Genomic DNA, 23,170 nt, shown 5'->3' with positions numbered 1-23,170 from the left:
CTGGTTGGGTCACTCTAGGACATTCACAGAGTTGTCCCTAAGCCACTCCAGTGTTGCCTTGGCTGTGTGCTTACGGTCATTGTCATGTTAGAAGGTGAACCTTCAGCCCAGTCTGAGGTCCTGAGTGCAGTGGAACAGGTTTTCATTGAGGCTATCTCTGTACTTTGCTCCATTCGGCTTTCCCTCAACCCTGACCAATCTCCCAGTCCCTGCCACTGAAAAACACCCCCACAGCTTGAGGCTGCTATCAGCAACACTTTACTTTTGGGATGGTACTCTGCAGGTGATGAGCCGAGCTAGATTCCTTCAAACATGATGCTTAAAATTGAGGTTCATCAGACCAGATAATCTTGTTTATCAGAGTCTGTGGGTCCTTTAGGTGCTGTTTTGCAAATTCCAAGTGTGTTTTCATATGTCTTCACTGATGAGAAGATTGAGTTTGGCCACATTGCCATAAAGTCCAGATCGGTGGAGTGTTGCAGTGATTTGTCCTTCTGTAGGTTTCTCTCATCTGCATATATGATCATGGAGCTCAACTAGAGTGACTATCAGCTTCTTGGTCACCACTCTAGACAAGGCCCTTCTCCATAAATTGCTCAGTTTGGCTGGGCGACCAACTCTTGGAAGAGTCCTGGAAGAAGAGTGCTGGAACTATGGAAGCCAGATCTGTGCCTCGATACAATCCTGTCTCTGAGCTCTGCAGGCAGTTCTTGCTTTTCCAAATCATGTCCAGTCAATTGAATTTACCACAGGTGGACTCCAATCAAGGTGTACAAACATTTCAGCAATGATCAAGAGAAATGGGAGGAACCTGAGCTAAATTTCAAGTGTTGTTGCAAAGGGTCTGAATACTTATGTACATGTGATATTTCAGGGTTTTTTCTTTTTCTTTTTAATACATTTACAGATATTTCAAAAATTCTGTTTTCACTTTGTCATTATGAGAAAATGATAAAATTAGAAAAAAATGAATTTAAACAATTAACTGCAACATAACATTTTAAAAAATGAAGGGGTCTGAATACTTTCTGAATGCACTATATATTTGTGTGTATAATTTTACATTTTATATTTTAATGATGCTGTTACAAAAACTATATTTTAAATAAATATTAAATGGAGCATATTATAGGTCATAGCCTACAGCATATGACACTGTTTGGATTCATGTAGGCTACACTATTCATATATATATATTATTCTTATATCTATAATGTAAAACAATTTATATTCGATTGCTTTCATATGTTACATTTACATTGCAGCACTGTCAGAGAGTAGAGGGTCTGTCCTTATCCAAAAAAAAAAAAAAAGAAGAGGGTTGAAATTGTCAAGGGCAAAAAGTTCTATGATTCGACTCTCCGCCTCCCCTAAAATCCTCCACCCCTAATCTGAATACTTGCGCGGTCCCCTTAAAGCACCACGCTGGCATTTAAGAGCAAACATGAAAAGTGAGCTCTGAGAGCCACATTCTCTTGTTTTCATATGGGCAGGGCAAAAAAACAAACATGACCCCGAGTCTCAAATGACAGCGCGACACAAACCGCTGCTCATTGCTCTCCAGTGAAAGCCGCATTTTAATCGAGGGAGTCGGTGCTCGATTGCTGTGGTCTTGACGAGAAGATGGCAGAATCGGAGTATAATGTTTCAGTTCCTCACTTGAACAACCTTCTACAAATGGATCCTTACCTCAAACCCTTTGAAAAGGACTTGCAGAGGAGGTAAACGTGCTTTTAAGCGTTATTTGCATCTTGTCGCTAAGTAATGGTCCTTAGCCCGCCCCAAACGCACAATGACACGCATGTCTGTCTGTTAGCCTTCGCCCGGTGTAACTGGTTTCCGTGTTATCTGGTGAACAACTTCCTGGTTCAGGTCCTTTGCTCCAGCAGCAGATTCGCCGATTCGGAAAGCACACACTGTTAACTTGTGACCTGTTTGTGTACATCTGTGTAAGAACGTAATTGTTTAATTAATGTACAAAATAGCTGTGCATTCAAATGCAAAAAAGTAAACAAAAAAATGTAAATAAAAACTTACCAGTCATAGTAAGGAGCCATTTGGCTGCTTCCATTCTTATAGCAAGTATGCCCTGATCATTAGTTTCAAACATTGCAGGCTTATTTAAAAGCACACTTTCAGCTAGCTGTTAGGAGAAAAAATGCGTTATTCACAATATAAAAAGGATATAGCTGAGAAAAAGTACAAAATGTGCAGTTAAACTTACACCAAAGCCCCACAAGATGTGCCATCCATCTGAAGTGGATGCTGTATCGTGGCACATGTCCACCGTGAAGCATTGACACCCCTCTGTCTCACGAAGGCTCTTTAAATTACATGCAAGTGATTCATTTACATGAACTCACTAAAAAAACAACAACAAAAAAGCACACCTTATCTGCACTCACCTAGTTACATCTCTGCATTTTTCTCTATCCGCTGACTTTGCCCCAAATGGGTCTATGGGATCGCTTTGGATAAACAACCTTGACAATGCAATACCACATACGGAAAAAGAAAAGAAAATATTGATCTTAATAAGGAATAGTTGATCTTAGGATGCTCTGAGGAACCTACTCCAATTAGCACATCATATTCCAGTGGATCCAGCTACAATAAAGCAGGTGACTGTCAAGATATAGACCGTTCCACATGGTCAATAAAGCAGTGTAGGGTGCTTACCTTCCTCAGGCCTTTTTGACGTCCTTGCTACATGGAGGCTATTTGATACGAGTCTACTACAAAGCCTCTTTTGCAGTCGGTGGTGTACTGTTTCACCAAACTGGTGAGGTAGGCATTTATTATCTAAAAACAGTAGCACATTAGTAGTCATCTTTATGTATACTTCTAGCAACACAAACTCATTGGCTAATAAGGAAACACAATAACCTACCTCAGTTTACTAGCTCCTTCCCAGGTGCAAGATGATCCCTCAAATTTCTAGAAAAAAATTAGTAGGGCCCCATCTTGCTCCACAAAACCCCCTGTTTTTTCCCAGCCCAGATAGCCTCTACCACTACAAAAAATATATACATTTCAATTTATTTAATCAACTTTTAAAAGGTTAAAAAAATTTAAAGAAAAAAAAAGAAAAGAAAAAAAACTTACACCTTTCTGAGGCATCAGTTGGAGACTGTGTGGAACAAGAAGAAAACTTTAATGTTATTTAGTGCAGAATTTCAGGGAAACCTTTTAGATAGCATATATTGGACTTACATAAGAGTGCTGCAGAGACGTGCCTGTTGGTGGGGTCTCTTGAGGCTCAGGACATGTAGGTGGGGTCTCTTGAGGCTCAGGGCATGTAGGTGGGGTCTCTTGAGGCTCAGGGCATGTAGGTGGGGTCTCTTGAGGCTCCGGACATGTAGGTGGGGTCTCTTGAGGCTCAGGGCATGTAGGTGGGGTCTCTTGAGGCTCAGGACATGTAGGTGGGGTCTCTTGAGGCTCCGGACATGTAGGTGGGGTCTCTTGAGGCTCAGGGCATGTTGGTGGGGTCTCTTGAGTCTCAGGGCATGTAGGTGGGGTCTCTTGAGGCTCAGGGCATGTAGGTGGGGTCTCTTGAGGCTCCGGACATGTAGGTGGGGTCTCTTGAGGCTCAGGGCATGTTGGTGGGGTCTCTTGAGTCTCAGGGCATGTAGGTGGGGTCTCTTGAGGCTCAGGGCATGTAGGTGGGGTCTCTTGAGGCTCAGGGCATGTAGGTGGGGTCTCTTGAGTCTCAGGACATGTAGATGGGGTCTCTTGAGGCTCAGGGCATGTAGGTGGGGTCTCTTGAGGCTCAGGGCATGTAGGTGGGGTCTCTTGAGGCTCAGGGCATGTAGATGGGGTCTCTTGAGGCTCAGGGCATGTAGGTGGGGTCTCTTGAGGCTCAGGGCATGTAGATGGGGTCTCTTGAGGCTCAGGGCATGTAGGTGGGGTCTCTTCAGGCTCTACAGGGAATGTAGGAGGACACTGAACAGAAATGACCATGGTAGCGCCAGTTTTAGGCCACTTGTGCGGCAACCTTGGCTCTGGCTCGATGTAGCAGGTAAGGTGGTCCACATTTACCTTCAGCGTGGCCTTTCCTTTTTCAGAAACTAGGTCCACACTTTTACCTTCAATGTTAACTATTGTAAAAGGGCCTAGCATGGCACTTCCCATTTTTCCTCCCTTTCACTGTTCTTCTCGAACATTTTTGTGCAAATCTTTGTCTCCAACTTCAAATCTGTCCTCCTCCCCCTGCAGAGCCTGCCTCTTCCTCACCTTTTCTCTAACCTTTTCTACATTCTCCAAGAACACTTTGCGCACTTTTGGCAGATCTTAGAGGCTTTTGATGTCACTGTTCTGTCCACCATTTCATCATTTACCTGAAAGATAAAACACAGAGATTCCTAATATTAGTTTTATCAGCAGCTAAAGATTCAGTAGATGTATCTGATATTTAAGAACCCACCTCATAGTTATCAGGAACTTCTGAAGGGTATCTTGCCTACCGGCCAAACATGAGATAGTAAGAAGAGAACTGTGTTGTGAGCTGCTTTTTGGTCCTAAGTGCAAATAAGGTTGCCTTCAGGTGTGTGTCCCAGCTCTCAGCATTTGAACCCACCAACTTTGTTAGAACTCTGAAAGGTAATTATTTGTTTTATCCTTGTTACTATACAGTATCTGTTAAGGTTATGCAGCTATAAACAATCCAGGTCAGCATTATACCTTTGGATGTTTCCATTCATTTTCTACACAAGGCCATTGGTTTGTGGGTGGTATGGAGAGCACAAGTTCCTTTTAATACCCAACCTTTGACAAAGGTCAAAATTAGTCTGTGAAAATAAGTGTACAGTATACTAAAAAATGAGAATTACCTTTTTTTTTTTTTTTTTTTTTTTAAAAGACCCAGAGCACATTAGGTGACAAATACGTTACCTTATTGACAAACTCTTTGCCTCGGTCTGTCAAAATCCTTTTTGGAGCTTATAGAAAAAATCTAAAATGCAGTCAGACACTTCCCTTGCAGGTTTTGATTTCAGTGGGTAGGCCTCTGTCCACTTAGTAAAATAATCGATCATAACACAAATGTATTGATTCCCCTGCTTGGTTGGAGTCAATTTCCCAACCAAATCCATTCTTACCAGTTCCAGAGGCTCTGTGATCTGGGGAAAAAATATGGTGTATAGAAGGACAATATGCATTTAATCAAATTTTGGAACACAACTGTCATTGGATATACTCACCTCTATCGGGATATAGGCCTTCTTCTCCTTCAATGTAGACCTTCTGGCCTGGCATTCAGGGCACTGGGCTATCTACAAAATTGAATGTTCAGTGTTAAGTACATTCTAGCGATTTAGTGATTTTTCTTTGAAATAATGAGCCACAAATAAGCAAGAATAAAATTCACCCATTTGCGGATGTCCTCTTCCATGCCAGGCCAGTAGAATCTGGAGCTGATGGCATCTCGAGTTTTTTCCATGCCACAATGACCCCCCCTGATAACTGGCATGGAGGCTAACAAAAACATGATTTGCCTCCTCTGGTGAGGTGACCACTTTGGCCAAATGTTCACCTCGCCTACGCCTCCGACATATATAGTGAAGCAGGCCATCTGATATAGAATAGACAAAGGCTAAGGTAATTATTTGCTGTACTTGTGCCACTAAAATAGCCATTTTAAGGCTTACCTTTCACTATATAGCTTTCAGCTCTTCTTTTAATGATGAACTTATCCTGTTTGGAACATCCAGGAGGATATGTTCCATGGAGAAGAAAATTCTCCAGCTCTGTGACCTTTACAGGATCCATCTACTCACAATCACGTTCTCTCACTAACTCACAACTATCCACGTTCACCTCAATAAATCACCACAACTCGCTACACAAAGTTGGGTGAAAAAGTGAAATATATAGGCTTGTCAATTGACTGATTAATTTTTGTTTTGATAATATGGAGCATCTGTGGACTTGTCATTTGGACAGAATGAAACTGGTAGCTTAACGGTTTTAACAAGGACACATTTCCTTAATGATTACCACTTAGCCTGCTATGATTATAGAAAGCTGATTTGAACACAAGCAACTTTTCAAGGTTTGCTAGGCCTTTTTAAATAAACTGCCATTTTATACAGACTGTAACATGTCATTAAAGTTTAATAAAGTAGTTACATTTTCTGACATCCTGACAGAGGATTTCAACAGATGTTGAAACAAAGAGATGCGGTTGGCCTTTTTAGTGTGTGATGTAGACTTCATAACATTGGCAATGAACTGCAAAAATAGATGTATGCAGCATTTCTCTTTGAGTAACAACGTTTAATAATAATAGGTTGCACTACTTTTCTGTAAAGTGTAATTTACTTTGTTTAAAGAACTTATTTTTCTGTTTGTATGGTTGAGATTGTATGTATCTGAATTGGAATCCACTAGACACTAAGCACAATTTACAAAACATTGTCATTACAGACCCACATGCAAAGACCATCATAGTTTAGATTAAAACAAGAACCCAGATGGCCATTCCCATTACAACCATTAAAGCTCATGAAACTTTGCTGTTGTTTTTGTGCATATTTTTCAGCTGAATTTTGATCATGTTCATATTTCATAAATTTTTTATTAAACAAATTAGATGAGATACAAGATATTTCACAGATTAACATGGGCACATTGGCTTTAAAAGTGCAACACACTTTTAAAGATTTATAGCAGCTGTGAACTATGGTTTCACAGGGAATGTGTTGGCCAGTGCTTGCCTTTTAAAAAAAACTGTTCTGACACCAATGTAATAATAAAATCACATAAAATGAAAAAAAAAAAAAAAAAAAAGTCGTGACGTATTGTCAAGTATGGTGACCCATACTCGAAATTGGTGCTCTGCGTTTAACCCATCCAAGTGCACACACACAGCAGTGAGTAGTGAACAAATGCGCACACACACACACACACACACACACCCGGAGCAGTGGGCAGCCATGCTGCAGCGCCCGGGGAGCAGTTGGGGGTTCGGTGCCTTGCTCAAGGGCACCTCAGTCGTGGTATTGAGGGTGGAGAGAGCGCTGTACATTCACTCCCCCCACCTACAATCCCTGCCGGCCGGGGACTCGAACCCGCAACCTTTCGATTACGAGTCCGACTCTCTAACCATTAGGCCACGACTTCCCCATCACATTTGTTTACATTTTCTTTTGTAGCACATAATTCTTAAATAAAATTGTTTAAAAATCTTCAATTCTTTAAGTTATTTACCCATTTCATTTTTCATACTAAGAGGTTGCATGGGGAAAATGTCCCACAAAACATCTGTTGCTTTAGAATTGCTCACAATTATTAGACATGTCTAAAATCTAATTCAACCACTTGAAGTGTACAATTGAGGAAGACTTCCTTTGTCCTGCTTGTGTGTAGTGTTGTAAAGCTGTGAAAAGTGCTATAGAGGTATAATTTGAATTGTTTTTCACCTTTATTAATATAGCGCTTTATACAATGCTGGTTGTGTCAAAGCAGCTTTACAGTGTCAACAGGAAAATAGAGGACAACAACAGTCATTTTCCAGCTAAAGTCAGTTCATTGATGATTTAGTGATGTCATCCACTTCAGCTCTCTTCCAATAGTGTGCAATCAGTCAAGTGTCCCCAACTAAGCAAGGCAAAAATGTATTTTTATGTATTAACCAGTGGAATGAACCACGTCTGTGAACACTGTCTTGTGTAGCAGGATTTGCTTAGAGCATTAACATCCATTTATTTATTTATATCATTTCATTTCTTTGTTGTATTTTTGTCCAGTACACAAAGACATATTCCTTGTACATGTAAACCCATTGTATCTGGCAATACAAGGGATTGGGATTGTGAAAGAACTTGTGGAGCATTGATTGAAAGAGTTTGGAAATTTGTCCTTTCCCTGTTTAAACATTGTGGCTTAGAGGTTGCATGGGGAAAATGCCCCATCAGATATTTGTCCATATCGAAATCCTGATTATTACTAGTACTAGTAGTTACACTTTAAAGGTTGTCTTGGATAGTTGGCAGATGTTATAGGGTTTTTTTGTGTGTGTTTTTTTAACACTGTAAAACAAGAAGTGTATGTGGGCAGCCTGCCAGTGTAAGAATGTGTTTTGCCAATGATCCACTGGATCGCAACATAGAACTAGACTTAAACTTTGGGGTGTTGTTATGCAATAACAGTGTTTACATTAATTGGATTCGTTGTGACGATGTGCAATTTTTCTGATCATATGATCAAATCATAATCATTCAGCAGCATTAGAAGTGCTTTGGCTGGAGAATGACCTTAACTTATTGTGACAGTAAAACTAGATTTTGGCTAGAAAACAGGTCACAAGTTAACACAGGCACATTTCCTTGATTCAGCCATGCTGCATAATGTTACGCCGAGAGTAAAATCCTATTTGAATCCAAAAATCCACGATTGAATCAAGCTCGGTAGCTCAGTGCTAGGTAGATCTGGCGTCTCCCAGCGCAGCTATTTTTGGGCGTGTTGGAAACCCATGCCAAACAGACATTTTTTTCAGCCGCTACGGGCGATCATACCATTCATTTGTAATCATTACAAGAATACCAAAATCGTGTAATGAGCAAGTGTTATTAGACAGCTTAATATCACATCAGTTTGTGCTTTCAGAATCAGCGAATCTGCTGCGGTCGTCCCATCACATCTGGAGCGAAGGACCTGAACCAGGAAGTTGTTCACCAGATAACATGGAAACCAGTTAAACCGTAACACCAGCACTCAGGAGTTGTTATATTAATTCAGTGTAGTGTCCATTAAGAGACAGCTGCTGGATGCTCTCCGCCTCTGTATATAAGAGCTGCGTGCCCTACTGAAAATGTAAATATGGACATCTGATGGTTTCTATGGAAGCTTGATGGCGATGACACTTCATTTCTCTGCAATGAACACGTTCAACTGCAGCACAAAATAAGAAAACGCTGCTTTAACATTTTTATTTATTTTTTGTCGATTTTGTGCTTAACAACAACTACAATGCTACTACTACTAATAAATATGCTATCAACAAAATAATAAGAATATTTTATTATTATTATTATGATTATGATTGCAGATTTCTCATTTGCATGATAAAGCACCTTCCATGTTTTCAAACTTTATAGGCCTGAAAGTCAATATATAAAACCCCTCCTTTTGACCTTTTCCATACTTTGGAAGTCAGTGGTTAGAAACTCATACAACTTTGGAACAACTTGAGGGTGAGGAAATTATGACATAATTTTAATTATTGCATGAACTATCCCTTTAAGATTCATTCATCAGTGTCAAGCCATATTTATTTATATAGTGAATTATGCAATACAGTTTGTTTCAAAGCAAATTCACATTAATAAACAGGAAAATAACAGTGTTAAAGTTGTAATTGTGTTCATGGTTAGGTTGAATACAAGCTGTTGGATGCTGTCGTTGAGATAAATGGAAAAGTGTCCCATACATAGTGTTACCCTATTTATACTCCTCATCTATTAACTATCTATAGGTGGCTTTACTTAACACATGCCCAACATCCACATGCACAATTTTTTAAAATATATATAATATATATATAGGGACTCATTTGCAACTATTACAGAAGATTCAAACACTCACTGATGCTTCAGAAGGAAAAACCATGCATTAAGAACCAGGGCGTGAAAACTTTTTGAATTTGAAGATCAAGGTAAATTTAACTTAATTTGTCTTCTGGAAAACATGTAAGTATCTTCTGTAGTTTCTGAAGGGCAGTACTAAATGAAAAAATATAATATTTAGGCAAAACAAGAAAAATGTACTCCTCTTCATTCTGTTCAAAAGTTTTCACGCCTGGCTCTTAATGCATGGTTTTTCCTTCTGGAGCATCAGTGAGTGTTTGAATCTTCTGTAATAGTTGCAAATGAGTCCCTCAGTTGTCCTCAGTGTGAAAAGTTGGATCTCAAAACCATACAGTCAATGTTGGGAAGGGTTCAAATACACAAAAATACTGGAAACCCAAAGAATTTGTGGCACCTGAAGGATTTTTCTGAAGAACAGCAGACAGTTTAACTGTTCAGGTCAAACAAGGGACTCACGAACAACTATCACTAAAAAAAAAATCAACACAGTATTAAGAATCAAGTGTATGGAAACTTTTGAACGGGGTAATTTTTTTAAAATCCAACTATTATTTTGATTACTATCTATATGATTATCTATTTTTCTTTTGACAAGGCAGCCCAGACAGAAGCTATACAGGAGTTTACTTTGAATTAAAAACCAGATTGATTGATTGGCTGATTTTGATTGATTGATTGATTGATTGATTGTGCAACCAAAATAATGATAATAACCAGGAAAAAAAAATACGTACGCGTAATGTGGGATGTTTAATTATTTGAAATGCTTATTTTAAAATGCCTATACTTTAGGTAGTGCTGGCTTTGACATTATCATAATTCATGAACAGCTAAATACATTTATAGTTCGGACACCTATTTTTAGCCCTGTGTAGCTCGGCTCGGTGTTCCCTATAGTCCTTCTTGACATTGGCACTGTAATGAGATCATGTGACAACGCAATAATGTAACATACACTGTTTATAATTGCATAAGTCTCCCATAACTTTTTTTTTTTTTTCATACCAGCAGTACTACTTAGTATGCAGTACACTACTATTGATAGCCTTACAAGCATGCTTAAAATGAATGGAAAGAGAAATGTTATTAGGCCGCACTTATTAATATAAAGACCTACAGGAAAGTGATGGATGACTTGGGGTGACCACCTTGAATATCTAATTATAACGTCACTCATAATTATAGTTACAGTTTAACAGAGTAATATTTGAGTATATAAACAGTGACGCACAATTGGTACTTCAGCTTCTGATTGCTTATGCCTGGAGACTTCGAGTGCTCTGTACCAATTAGATGGCACTTAATTGCAATCCAGTGAGTGGCACTGTCAGCAGCCGTACGCTCACCACTCAAATACACTATATACAGGGTCTTATGGCACCGTCTTTACATTTGATTATTATGATAACAATTCCTAATTGCATTTTTGCACGCATTAAGTGTGCGTGTCACAGTCTGCATATTTATGACTCAACATTCTCCATTCATTAGTGCCACAGAGACCACTGACAAGTGAAATGGAGTTCTTCATTATCGTTTTAATTAACACCAAAGTCTTGAGGGGTAGCCATCAAGGTATCTGAAAACATGGTGCATGGTCTCTAATTTTACCCCTCTCTGTGGAACTGGTTTCGAAAGTGGAATAATGTTGTGTGAAATGTGTCACAGATTGTACAACCACATGGGATGTAAGAAACTCAGATTATTAAGGAAGCCTCTACTCTTCTTAGCATGTTCCGTAAAAACTCTTTTGAAATGAAGGTTAATAACATTTCAGATTTCTGGGCTACTTTCATTTGCTCTGGGTGAGAGAGCCCATAGGAACAGGAAATCGCAAATGAGATCTCTTCATTATCTCATTTGTTTCTCCTAGATTGCAGTGATAATTATAGAGAACAAACTGAGAATTTTGTTTAAACTTATCTATGGAAGTAGTTTCCGCCACCTAAGACAAAAAAAAACATGCTTTGGTAAATCATAATTATGATACAAAGAGTTATATTTGTGATATAAAAAGTGATAATGACATAAATCAAAATTGAGACGTCAAAATTAAGACATAAAAAGTCATAGTTGGGCACCCCTGGTCTAAATTATTAGATAAACACTCTAAATTATAATAAAAAGTCAAGATAAGTTTCAGCTCATTTTAGTGACGCGTTTCAAAAAGCAGTTTGTGGTGAGAGTGAAGACTGAGAACGCACTCTGTTTTCTTTTTTTTTCAAAAGCACAAAGTTTAGTTGCTATTATGAGTGTATTCAAATAAAAGTAGACCCCTTACAGATTTGAATGGTGTATTGCTCTTATCTGTACAATCAAAAATGGCAGAGTAATTCAAGCTCTTTTCGGCCTTATCAGGAAAATCTGCCTCAAAACGCGTCGACCCCTGAGGGTTAAAATGATATAATGAGATAAAATTTCTAAATTAGGATGAAATTATGAGATGAAATAGGAAATGAAAGTCAAAATTATGAGATGAGAAAAATCAAAATTAATACATAGTCCAAATTAAGATTATGACACAAAAAGTTGAAATTGTAGTCAAAATAATAATGACAAAGAAATTCAACTTTGAATTCGTAATTGATTTTTATTAAATAATAAAGACTTTTATTATTGAAAAGTGTAAATTCATTTATTTTGATTTACATAAAAATAAATTAACTGTATCTATTTTAAATGTGAATGTTTTTTTTTTTATTATCTTAGAGAAGCATTTGAAACTGTTTTTGAATAGTATTTAAAATTTTGCAAGCCAGACTCGATTACCCTCATATGCACCACAGCTCCATAACTCAACTCGCTGTTATGCTTCAGCTCTAACGTCTGAGGGTTACTGAGTGATGAAAGTTCACTAGGCCTCCTGACCTACTGCATGTTAGCAGTACATTTTCTTGTGGGAGTTGAATGAACATTAGGTGGGAGTGAAGTCTTTTGGAAGTAAGATGAACTTTGTTTTATTGGTTTTTGGTGGTGAAATGCTCTTATTGAGCTCAGACGGATTGCAAAGGGTCGTGCTCTGATAAACAAACACTCTAATAGGGTGAACAGAAGAGCGGTGCTTGTGCTGTTTTAACAGAGGCTAATCATTTACACGTTGCCCTGAATATCAGTAATCAGCATGGGCAAACATAGCCGGCAGAAGCTGTTTTCATCTGCTTTCTCATAAATATTTAGCCAGTTTCTCCTGCTAGCATAAGTAATGTGATGATGCAAACTTGTGAGTGGTGAAAGTGTAAAACAACTAAACAACATGGATATTTTGTTCAGAAACAACACACTTAACGGTTTAATTTGTTATATAATATCTAACGTCAGCAAAAACCTCAAGTTGTGATTGATTTTACTTCAGTAAAATCATATTGGTAAAACTAAATATTGAATGGGAAAAATAGGAGGCGGGGCTTCATTTTGCTCACTGCCTTGTCATCTAAAGGGGGACCTATAATGCCCCTTTTTACAAGATGTAAAACAAGTCTCTGATGTCCCAGAGTGTATATGTGAAGTTTTAGCTCAAAATACCCCACAGATACATTTTTATAGCTTGTTATAATTGCCACTTTTAGGGTGTGAGCCAAAACGTGCTGATTTTGAGAGTGTTGCTTTAAATGCAAATGAGCCTCTGGCATTAGCAGTGCTAGCCTTTGCAAATCAACATTCCGCTATTTGTACAAGCCTGTTATCGTTACAGAAAACACTCTGTTTTCAAAGTCAGTCATTTGATTATACTATGCATAATAATTGTGTTTATGAATTACACAGACAGGGAGCACAGCGGGATAAAAATAACAACATAGCCAGTCTCATGCTATCACAAACTTTATAAGTCCCACTTCTGATCATGAGCTCGACAACTTCAAGCGATCGACTCACATTGCTTTCATATGCAACTTTTAACCACCACATTCCTATTCACAATCATTCTGGTAGCACTTGAAGGCAGCATCAGTGAAAACAGGCAGAGACAATGATAGCTTTAGCAATTAGCTTTACCAAGAAGCTCTTTCAGAAAGGCAATTTGGAAAACAAACGCGTGATACTTACTTTGTCTGGAGCTGACGTTTGCGCACGAAGCGTTGGTATTGATTCCTATACATTTAGGGAACTTTACCGATGTTTTCTGGGATATTTCCTTCAAAAATAAAATTTAACCACAGTGTCCTCGGCTCAGATGTGGGGAGTCTATGGAGACTCCTGTGTTTGTTGGTGCAGCCCAAAACATATTTGAACACTTTCCAGCAGTGACTGTATGATTTTGAGATCCATATATATTATGACATAAGTTATAAGTTATGAGAAAAAAAAGAGGCTGAAATAGGCAGAAAAAGCAATTCTGACAAAAAGTCTTGATTATGAGATAAAAAGTCAAATGATGGGATAAAGAGTCATAATTGTGACATAAAATTAAAAATTCACATAAAAAGTTTAAATTATGGGATAAAATGTTGAAATTGACAGCAAAAAAAATTCAGGAAACAAAATCAAGATTACAAGATATAAAATAAAATTTTGGGATAAGACGAATGAATGGATGAATGGTGCATTTATATAGCGCTTTTATTGTGTATTGCCGTACACCCAAAGCACTTTACAATCATGTGGGGGGTCTCTCCTCAACCACCACCAGTGTGCAGCATCCACTTGGATGATGCGACGGCAGCCACAGCACAACGGCGCCAGTGCGCTCACCACACACCAGCTACAGGTGGAGAGGAGAGAGTGATAGAGCCAATCAAGTGGATGGGGATTATTAGGAGGCCATGATTGATAAGGGCCAGTGGAGGAAATTTGGCCAGGACACCGGGGTTACACCCCTACTCTTTACGAGAAGTGCCATGGGATTTTTAATGACCACAGAGAGTAATAATTTTATAGACATAAGAATAATTTTTACATAAAATTCAAAATTGACAAAATGTTGAAATTGACATAAAATTCGGGCAAAAGGTTGTGGTTATGAGATAAATCGAAATTATGAGAGAAAATTGCCAAAGCAGTTTTTTTTAGAAAAAGTCATTATGAGATAAAAAGCCCAGTTATGGGATAAACAGTCATAATTGTGATATGGAATTCAAAATGATCATAAATTGAAATTGACAAAAAAATTGAAATTATGAGATTAAAAACATGACACATTATTGCTGAATGTTTATAATTTCAGATGCATATATACATTTATGTTATATATCACATTTTATTTTAAAAGAAGTGTTAGCAAACTTAGTTATTTTAGCAGTATTTATATTATTAGAGTATTAATATTTTGAATTGGCTTGTATTTTTTTACATCTTCAAAAGTTTTTATTTTTTTATTTTAAATACTTGTAGTTAACAATAACAAAACTGAAGCAAATAATATTAATTTTACTGTGATTACAATAGTACATATATTGTACTTTGTATAATATGTACATTAAATAATATTATAAAGGGTTATATAATGCATTAATAATATGCTCAGAAATTTTTAGTCTGTGTGATTTGATTTAGTGCACTGATAATCATTTATGATCATGCATCATGTTTGCCTTAGTAATATTTCTTAGGAATATTCCTTTCTCAGAGACTTTGATGCTTGCTTAAACGGTTCTTACTCTAAGAATCTGTTTTGCCTCACTCAGTAGTCTAGTGTTTTTGTTTAATAAGTGCTTTTTTGGTGACTGGGTCACGCTGAACACACAACTATGTGTCAAGGCCCATTCCAGCAGCAGCGCGGTTTCTGCAGACTCCATAGAGCCCCGGGCGAGCCTCACACACCTGTCTGGCCCCTGAAAGCCCCTCTTCTCCCCATAAATAATTGTACATAGGCAGGTGCCAGTGCAATAGCTGCTCGCCTCTTGATCAAACCTAGCGTCAGAGGCCCCTGAGCAACAGGAGTGTTTCTTATGAGTGCAAGCGTCAAAATCAACAAGGTCTTGCGGGCAGCTCTGAATCACGCTGTGCATCAACAGAGGGAATGAAGTGTCAGGAATTCAGATGACTAAAGAGATTCAAACTGGGATTGATATGTGTTGCTCTGATCACTTGTTCTCCCAGCTTTAGAAAGAGTTGTGGTGAATAAATTCTTAAACTTTTTAGATTATGATGTGTTGGTGCGCAACGCAGTCTTGTTTATACCAGATTTTTGTCTCGGACTCTTTTGTGTGGCTCTTTGATGTTTAACTTTTATATTTCGGAGAGAAAAAGCAGTTTGTGTGTAGTTACCCAACAGTCTATGTAGTATCACCAAAGTGTGAACTCAGAGGTTGACCACATAGGCTTAGGGTGGCATTTGGGACAGGCCCACAGTAATACCAAGGTCTTGAATGTCCCTAAGTATAAATAGCAACCTTGTTCCCCCGTTATGCCCAAAATAATAATAATATCAGTGAGTTTGTCCAGCTGGGAGTGTAGAAAATGGTGATGCTAGACCACAGGTGCACCTGTAGTTCTGGAAGTCCTACTCTAATGAAAGAACGCCTTACATTACTTTTTTTTTTTTAGGAGTCAAATTATTCTATTTTTTACCATTAAAAATTCCATGAAAACTAAATAACAATTTCACCCCAAAATTCGGAAGGTAATATAGAGTTATATTATATTATAATATACTATTAGTATATTATATCATAAATTAAAAACAAAGGAAATATAAATAAGATAATGGAACATTTTATTTATTTTGAATAAAACATATTATAAAGTGTTTGCATATATAAATTATTACAGTAAAATGGATTGAATACACATTTACAGTTATTTTAAATTGTAATTACATGTTGTAGGACCTCTAATTTAGGCTTTAAAATTTGTAAATAATTTAAAACATTTTTAAGGACTTTTGAAAATTAAAAAAAAAAAAAAACATCCCAAACTTTTGAATGGCAGTGTAAGTAAAAGAAATTCATTTTATTCAAGAAGGATGCATTAAATTGGTTAAGTACTGAAACCAAAAAAATATTAGGTTTCATAAAAATATGAACACAACTTTTTTTAACATTTGATACTAATAAGATTATAATATAAGAAGATATATTATAATATAAAAAGAATGTTTTACTATAATACTTAAAAAAAAAAAAGATTTACAAATTTTTAATCAAATAAATGGAGCTTTGGCGAGCATAAGAGACTTCTTTCAAAAACATTAAAATCTTACTGACCCCAAACTTTTAAACAGTAGTGTATTCTTTTATTTATTAAAATAGCATTCGTTTTCTTTGTAAAATATAATTTCTATTATTATTCTATTATATTATTTTTCGTTTGTCTAAGGGTGAAATATGACATTGAACCATGGAAGAGGTCTTAAAACGGTGGAAAATGTCTAGACTTAAGGTCATAGCACACTGAGTCTGAAATTCTCGCACGTTAAAAAATAAATACGACCTCACGTTGTGTCAATCACGTTTCTGAAACTTTTGTCCATCATAAAAAAATTCGGATCAGGTTCGATTTTCTGCGTTTTCGCATCCGTAGCATGCATTTTGATAGGAAGGTTTGCAAGGACCTTTAGAGTTAAACTACTTCTGTGTTCTTCTCTTGTATATTTTGTCAGCCGTTTCATAATTTCTCTAAAAATACTTTCATGTAACCTCAAACTTTCTTTTGACACAGTTTCACAAAGACTGCTGGGAAAACCCAGCATTCTGTTCTCTAGACTGTGTCTCATTGCATTCTCTCAGCTGATTCTGAAAGAGCATGAAATGCAGTCTGATTTTGTCTCCATCTGGGACTGATATTTCTCAGCAGTCTTCCTCTGACAGTTACTCAGCCAACTGTACATTTGTGAGAACAAGCTCTTGAAACTAAATGACCTAACGGTGGGGAAAGTGTGAAGGTCAATGGGCCACACATCCTCCATTCTGCATGATATTGGCACAATGTGTCACAGCTCCAAGGTGGTTAACCAGAATGATTTTGGTTTGAATCCAAATCTAGTAGGAACTCTGGGATATTGGCCTCGTAGTGGGTTATGCCCTTGAACAAGGCACTTAATCCAGAACTGATTGCTGCATCATGGGGCTTGTGGCAATACTTGTTTCACTTTCCAAACAAAAGCTGCTTTAAATAAATCAGAAACATGATCATTTACGATAATTTCATCTATTTAATGAATTAATCATCAGCATATCATATCACTTTATTTGAATACAAGTACAACCTGAATTCTGGAAATGTTGGAATGTTTTTTAAATTTGAATAAAATTAAAACTGAAATCATTTCAAATCACATGAGACAATAGTTTATTCACAATAAAACATAGATAACATGATAAATGTTTAAACTGAGAAATTAAAAAATGTTATGCACAAAATGAGCTCATTTCAAATTTGATGCCTGTTACAGGTCTCAAAATAGTTGGGACGGGGGCATGTTTACCACGGTGTAGTACAGTGGTCAGCAACAGGTGGCCCGTGGCCAAAAGTGGCCCGCCAGCAATAATATCTGGCCTGTGCCCGTAGCCAGATTATTTTGATAGCGGCTGGTTCTGAAATAGATCTGTCATGACAGCAACAGTTACTCACAATCAGAGTATGTGAGCGGAGTGGGGTGTGATTTTGACTGGAGCGAGGAACGGATTTTTTAAAAGTCGGAGCATCGTGGTTTTCATTCGCTCCAAGAGCGCTCCATCACGAGTAGAATTCATGCCAACGACCCTAGATAGGGTCTTTCTATCTAGCTAGATAGAAAAGGATTACTCAAATCAGAGAGAATGTGAAGGCATGATGACTGCAGTGGACATGAGTGGGAAGTTATATTTCTCAAGGAATTTACATGTTCCTTCTGAATATTTTCAGCTGACAGCTGACTTTTTTTTTTCTCTGAATTGCGTGATATAAACTCGTAATTGTGAGTTAAAAAGTCATAATTCTGAGATATAAACTCACAATTCTGAGAACATCAGTCTATTTCCCCCATCAAAACTGGACTTTAACTCGCAGTTCTGACTTTATAACTTGCAATTTATAAAAAAGTCAGAATTGTGAGATAAAAAGTCACAATACCTTTTTTTAAATTTTTTATTCAGTGGTGGAAACGGGCTTCCATAGAACTGTGATATTTCAAACATACTGAAATACTTTAGATGCGGAGCAGTATTTCTGATATCAGTGAGCGTGGAGTGGAGCGGGAGCAGAGTGATTATTAATAAATGCTCGGAGCGTGGAGGGAAAATTGTTGACGCTCCACTCCGCTCACATACTCTGATCGGACACCGCCACACACATGTGGCTTTTTGTTAATGACTGTCGCAGGATTTTACACAGAGTAAACAGCTCACTACCAGTTACAAAATACACTGTAACAGTCACAGTCAATTCTGGTTGCATCTGGTTTCATCAATTAATATATTAAATTATCCTTTGACTATGTTCTGGCCCGCCATCTAGTGGTGATTTTTTTTTTTTTGGCCCGATGCCAAACTTACTTGCCGACCCCTGGTGTAGCATCTACTCTTCTTTTCAAAACAGTTTGAAGACGTCTGAGCATCGAGGTTATGAGTTTCTGGAGTTTTGGTGTTGGAATTTGGTCCCATTCTTGCCTGATATAGGTTTCCATCTGCTGAAGAGTTTGTGGTCGTATTTGACGTATTTTTTGTTTAATGATGCGCCAAATGTTCTCTATAGGTGAAAGATCTGGACTGCAGGCAGGCCAATTCAACACCCGGACTCTTCTACTACGAAGCCATGCTGTTGTAATAGCTGCAGTATGTGGTTTTGCATTGTCCTGCTGAAATACACGTCGTCTGGAGGGGAGCATATGTTGCTCTAAAACCTTTATATACCTTTCAGCATTCATAGTGCCTTCCAAAACATGCAAGCTGCCCATACTGTATGCACTTATGCACCCCCATACCTTCAGGCTTTTGAACTGAATGCTGATAACACACTGGAAGGTCTCCCTCCACTTTAGCCCAGAGGACACGGCGTCCGTGATTTCCAACAAGACTGTTCCAACAATTTGGACTCGACTGACCATAGAACACTTTTCCACCAGGGCTGGACAAGAATATTCGATTATTCGTATATATTTCTTCGGAGAGGTTGGCATTCGATTTTCAAATTTGAGATTCAAATTTTCTTTTTTTTCTTTCTTTTTTTCCGAAAACCTAGCATCCCCTGTGAAACGGTTCTCATTTGCTTTTGAATATGAGTCGCCCATGAGTGAACGTCATGATTCAGTTCATCTAGACCTCAGCTGTGTGGGAGCACTTTAAATTGAGTGAGAACAAGACAAAGGCAGTGTGCCAAATATGCGATTTAAAACTGGGCTACCACAACAGCACATCAAGTTTGAAAAATCACATGAGTTCTGTAAGTAGTACGCTTATATTATATTGTTGGTATAATAAACAAGCTGCTTTTTTATCCGCTATGTTAATCAGTAATTTTACACATGATAAAAACGTGCACTTAATTTGCTTGGAAAATAATACGGCAGTCATAAAAATTTTATTTTATTTAAACTGTTCATTAAAAGTATTGCTCTTAGCAGACCTGTGTGTTTTTTATCACTAGTGCAGTGTCTGTTCTCAGAGCATATAAGTCCTGTCTGCGTGAGGTGCGCTGCTTACGGCTCACGCTGTTCTGTAGTTTATTAAAAGTTTATTAATTCTGAATGTGTCGCGCGTCCATATTGCACCAAAATGCGACACTACACTCTCTTGGATCTGCAGCAACACACCCGCCATGCTTGAAGTTGATTGGATCTTGACATAATAAAAATGCAAACAGACAGACAGACACACAGAGATTCCTGGTTTTATTAGAGAGAAGAATATGTTCGGCTCCCTTCCTCCGAAGCTTCGAATATTCGGTTTTGAGTACTACTGAAGCTTCGAAGCTCAAAAAATTGTATTCGGACCAGCCCTATATTCCACTTTGAAACAGTCCATTTTAAATGAGCCTTGGCCCAAGGACACGGCGGATTGTGATTACCGACAGTGGTTTCTGGAAGTATTCCTGGGCCCATTTAGTAATGTCAATGACAGAATCAAGCCGATGAGTGATGCAGTGTCGTCTGAGGCCCCGGAGACCATGGCCATCCAACAAAGGTCTTCGGCCTTGTCCCTTACACACAGAGATTTCTCCAGTTTCTCTCAATCTTTTGATAATGTTATGCACTGTATGATGAGATTTGCAAAGCCTTTGCGATTTGACGTTGAGGAACGTTGTTTTTGTGAAGTATTCTACAATCTTTTTACACACTCTTTCACAGATTGGAGAGCCTCTGCCCATCTTTACTTTTGAGAGACTCTGCCTCTCTAAGACATCCCTTTTATAGCTAATCATGTTACAGACCTGATGTCAATTAACTTAATTAGTTGCTAATTGTCTCCAGCTGAATCTTTTCAAAATGTCTTGCTTTTTCAGCCCTTTGTTGCCCCCATGCCAATTTTTGAGACCTGTAGCAGGCATCAAATTTGAAATGAGCTCATTTAGTGGATAAAAGTGTAACATTTCTCAGTTTAAACATTTATGTTCTCTGTGTTCTATTGCGAATAAAATATTGGCTCATGTGATTTGAAAGTCTTTTAGTTTTCATTTTATTCAAATTTAAAAAAACATTTCCGGAATTCGGGTTGCAAACAACCTAAAAAGCTCTCATGTACATTGGTTGGTTTCTGGCTGTTTAATAAATTAATTTAAGTTGAACAATAATGTTTATCATCTTTAACTGTTGTTGAAATATACAATATTGTATTAATTCAGACATATATGATTGAACCAGAAACTAATTCCATGGTGTTCAGTGCAACCTCTTCTTTAAGTATATGAAAAATACTAGAGACATGTAAACAATGTTAAAAGTTAGATTTTCCCCACAGCTATTAAAAACTAAATTCTAAAAGGTTTGCTAGAAAGTTCAATAAAAATGTAATTCTTGACAGGTTCTTAAGCGTTCAAATATTTTCTTTAGAACATTATTATTATGAAGTGATATTTTCTTAAAATAACAAACGTACAGAATTTAACCCTCTGGGCCCGACAAACGCGAATACGCGTTTTGCGGCAGATTTTCCTGATAAATCAGAAATGAGCTTGAATTACTCTGCCATTTTTGATCGTTCAGATAAGAGCAATACACCATTTTGTATCTGAATCTGTAAGGGGTCTACTTTTATTTGTATACACTCATAATAACAACAACACACTATGATTTTGTAGAATAAAGAAAATAAACAGGGTGCGTTCTCTGTCATCTCTGTCTCTGTCACCTCTCTTCACAGACACGGAAATAAAACAACCAGAATCTCAGCGAAAACATGCCTCAAAGACAAGATAAATATATGTATAGAAAGCTTGAAATGTCTAATTTTAAATTAACCAATTCCAATCGAAAACAAATAATCTGTTTTTATGTAATCCATATGAATTTCTAGGCTACAAGACCCAGTTATCAAAAGTCTTGTGAACAAATATTCTGTATGTGTTTTATGGCCTTATTTCAGTGACTTCAAAATTGTCATTTTTCACTAACCACGCATAAACGTTGCTTTCTCAAAAACACAATCATGTACATAAATGCTGCTAACATAATATTGTAGCCCAGTTTGTGCTGTTTACAGTGTTATTAGACTTTAGCCATTTATATTTTTATAAGCAACTGAAAAAAGCACAAATGTCAGGGCATGTCGAAAGTTCTCCAGGCCCCCAAAACACCCTCAGGGCCCAGAGGGTTAATAAAACAAAACACCTCATAGTCAGTCTTCTTGTTCTGTCTACACAGAATATTTAGCTTTTTACTTTAAAGAAGAAATTAGCACTTAAGGAGAATCTGGCACCAGGTATAAAAAAAATTGTATATTAAACAGATATAGTCTTACTGCCTTTAACCGTTAACATGGGACTAGTTGTCTTCTAAAGCCTGAGACACACTGCACGATTTTGGCTGTCCCAGACGAAAGATTGGCATCGTGAAACAGTTGTGGCGATTTCTGTGATCATGGCTCCAAATCGGTGGTCCTTTACAGTGAGAGAGTCAATAGGTGTCATCATCATACATTCATTTTATACCCAAGTTCATTAGATTCATGTCGCACAGTGTGATCTGCAGTGATCTTATAAGATTGCTAAAATCATGCAGTGTGTCGAAGGCTTAAAGCTGAATAGATCTTTGTGTTCACTCCTGGTCTGCATATTTATTTTATTTATTTACTATGGATAATGTCTGCTGTGAATTTTCTAAAGTCTGGCACACTACAATTTTGGACATGATTTTGTCTAAGACAAATTTTCGGAATCATAACAGATTTCTTTCGTTGTAGGGCACACTTTGATTTCTTAGCATGACATGCTCACTGACTGCCAAATAATTGCCATTGAGATGAGTCGTAGCCTCTGACGAGCTTCTGACAGTGTCAGAAACTTTGGGTCGCAGTCCTAAAATGTGTCTGCCCTGGGACAGCCATCTCTACAAACTCTCTGTTTTTCCAAGCCAGCTGTCTCCAAACTTTTGTTTTCAGTGCCAGGCAAAACATTGCCAACATTACTTCAAGGGCTTGTTTGGGTTTGTGTGGTACTATTTCAATTTTGGTGATATTAGAACGTGACACAACTGATCGTCTAGTCAACGCTGTTAGTCTGTCTCGGCTTTAACTTAA

The 23,170-nt window shown here is 37.6% G+C and overlaps 1 protein-coding gene across 1 annotated transcript in view; it reads left to right on the top strand.

The window, feature by feature from the left end:
- Positions 1–1,393: 1,393 nt before the first annotated feature.
- LOC306854501 (1,4-alpha-glucan-branching enzyme-like) overlaps positions 1,394–23,170 on the top strand; it is a 183,014-nt gene continuing 161,237 nt past the window's right edge. Inside the window, exon 1 of the mRNA XM_079392593.1 lies at positions 1,394–1,721. Coding sequence (XP_079248719.1) covers positions 1,624–1,721 — 98 coding nt within the window. The 5' untranslated portion in view covers positions 1,394–1,623. The remainder of the gene's footprint in view (positions 1,722–23,170) is intronic.

Source organism: Barbus barbus, assembly GCF_936440315.1.
Source record: "Barbus barbus genome assembly, chromosome: 34".
NCBI lineage: Eukaryota > Metazoa > Chordata > Actinopteri > Cypriniformes > Cyprinidae > Barbus > Barbus barbus.
This window is presented reverse-complemented; position numbering and strand designations above follow the sequence as displayed.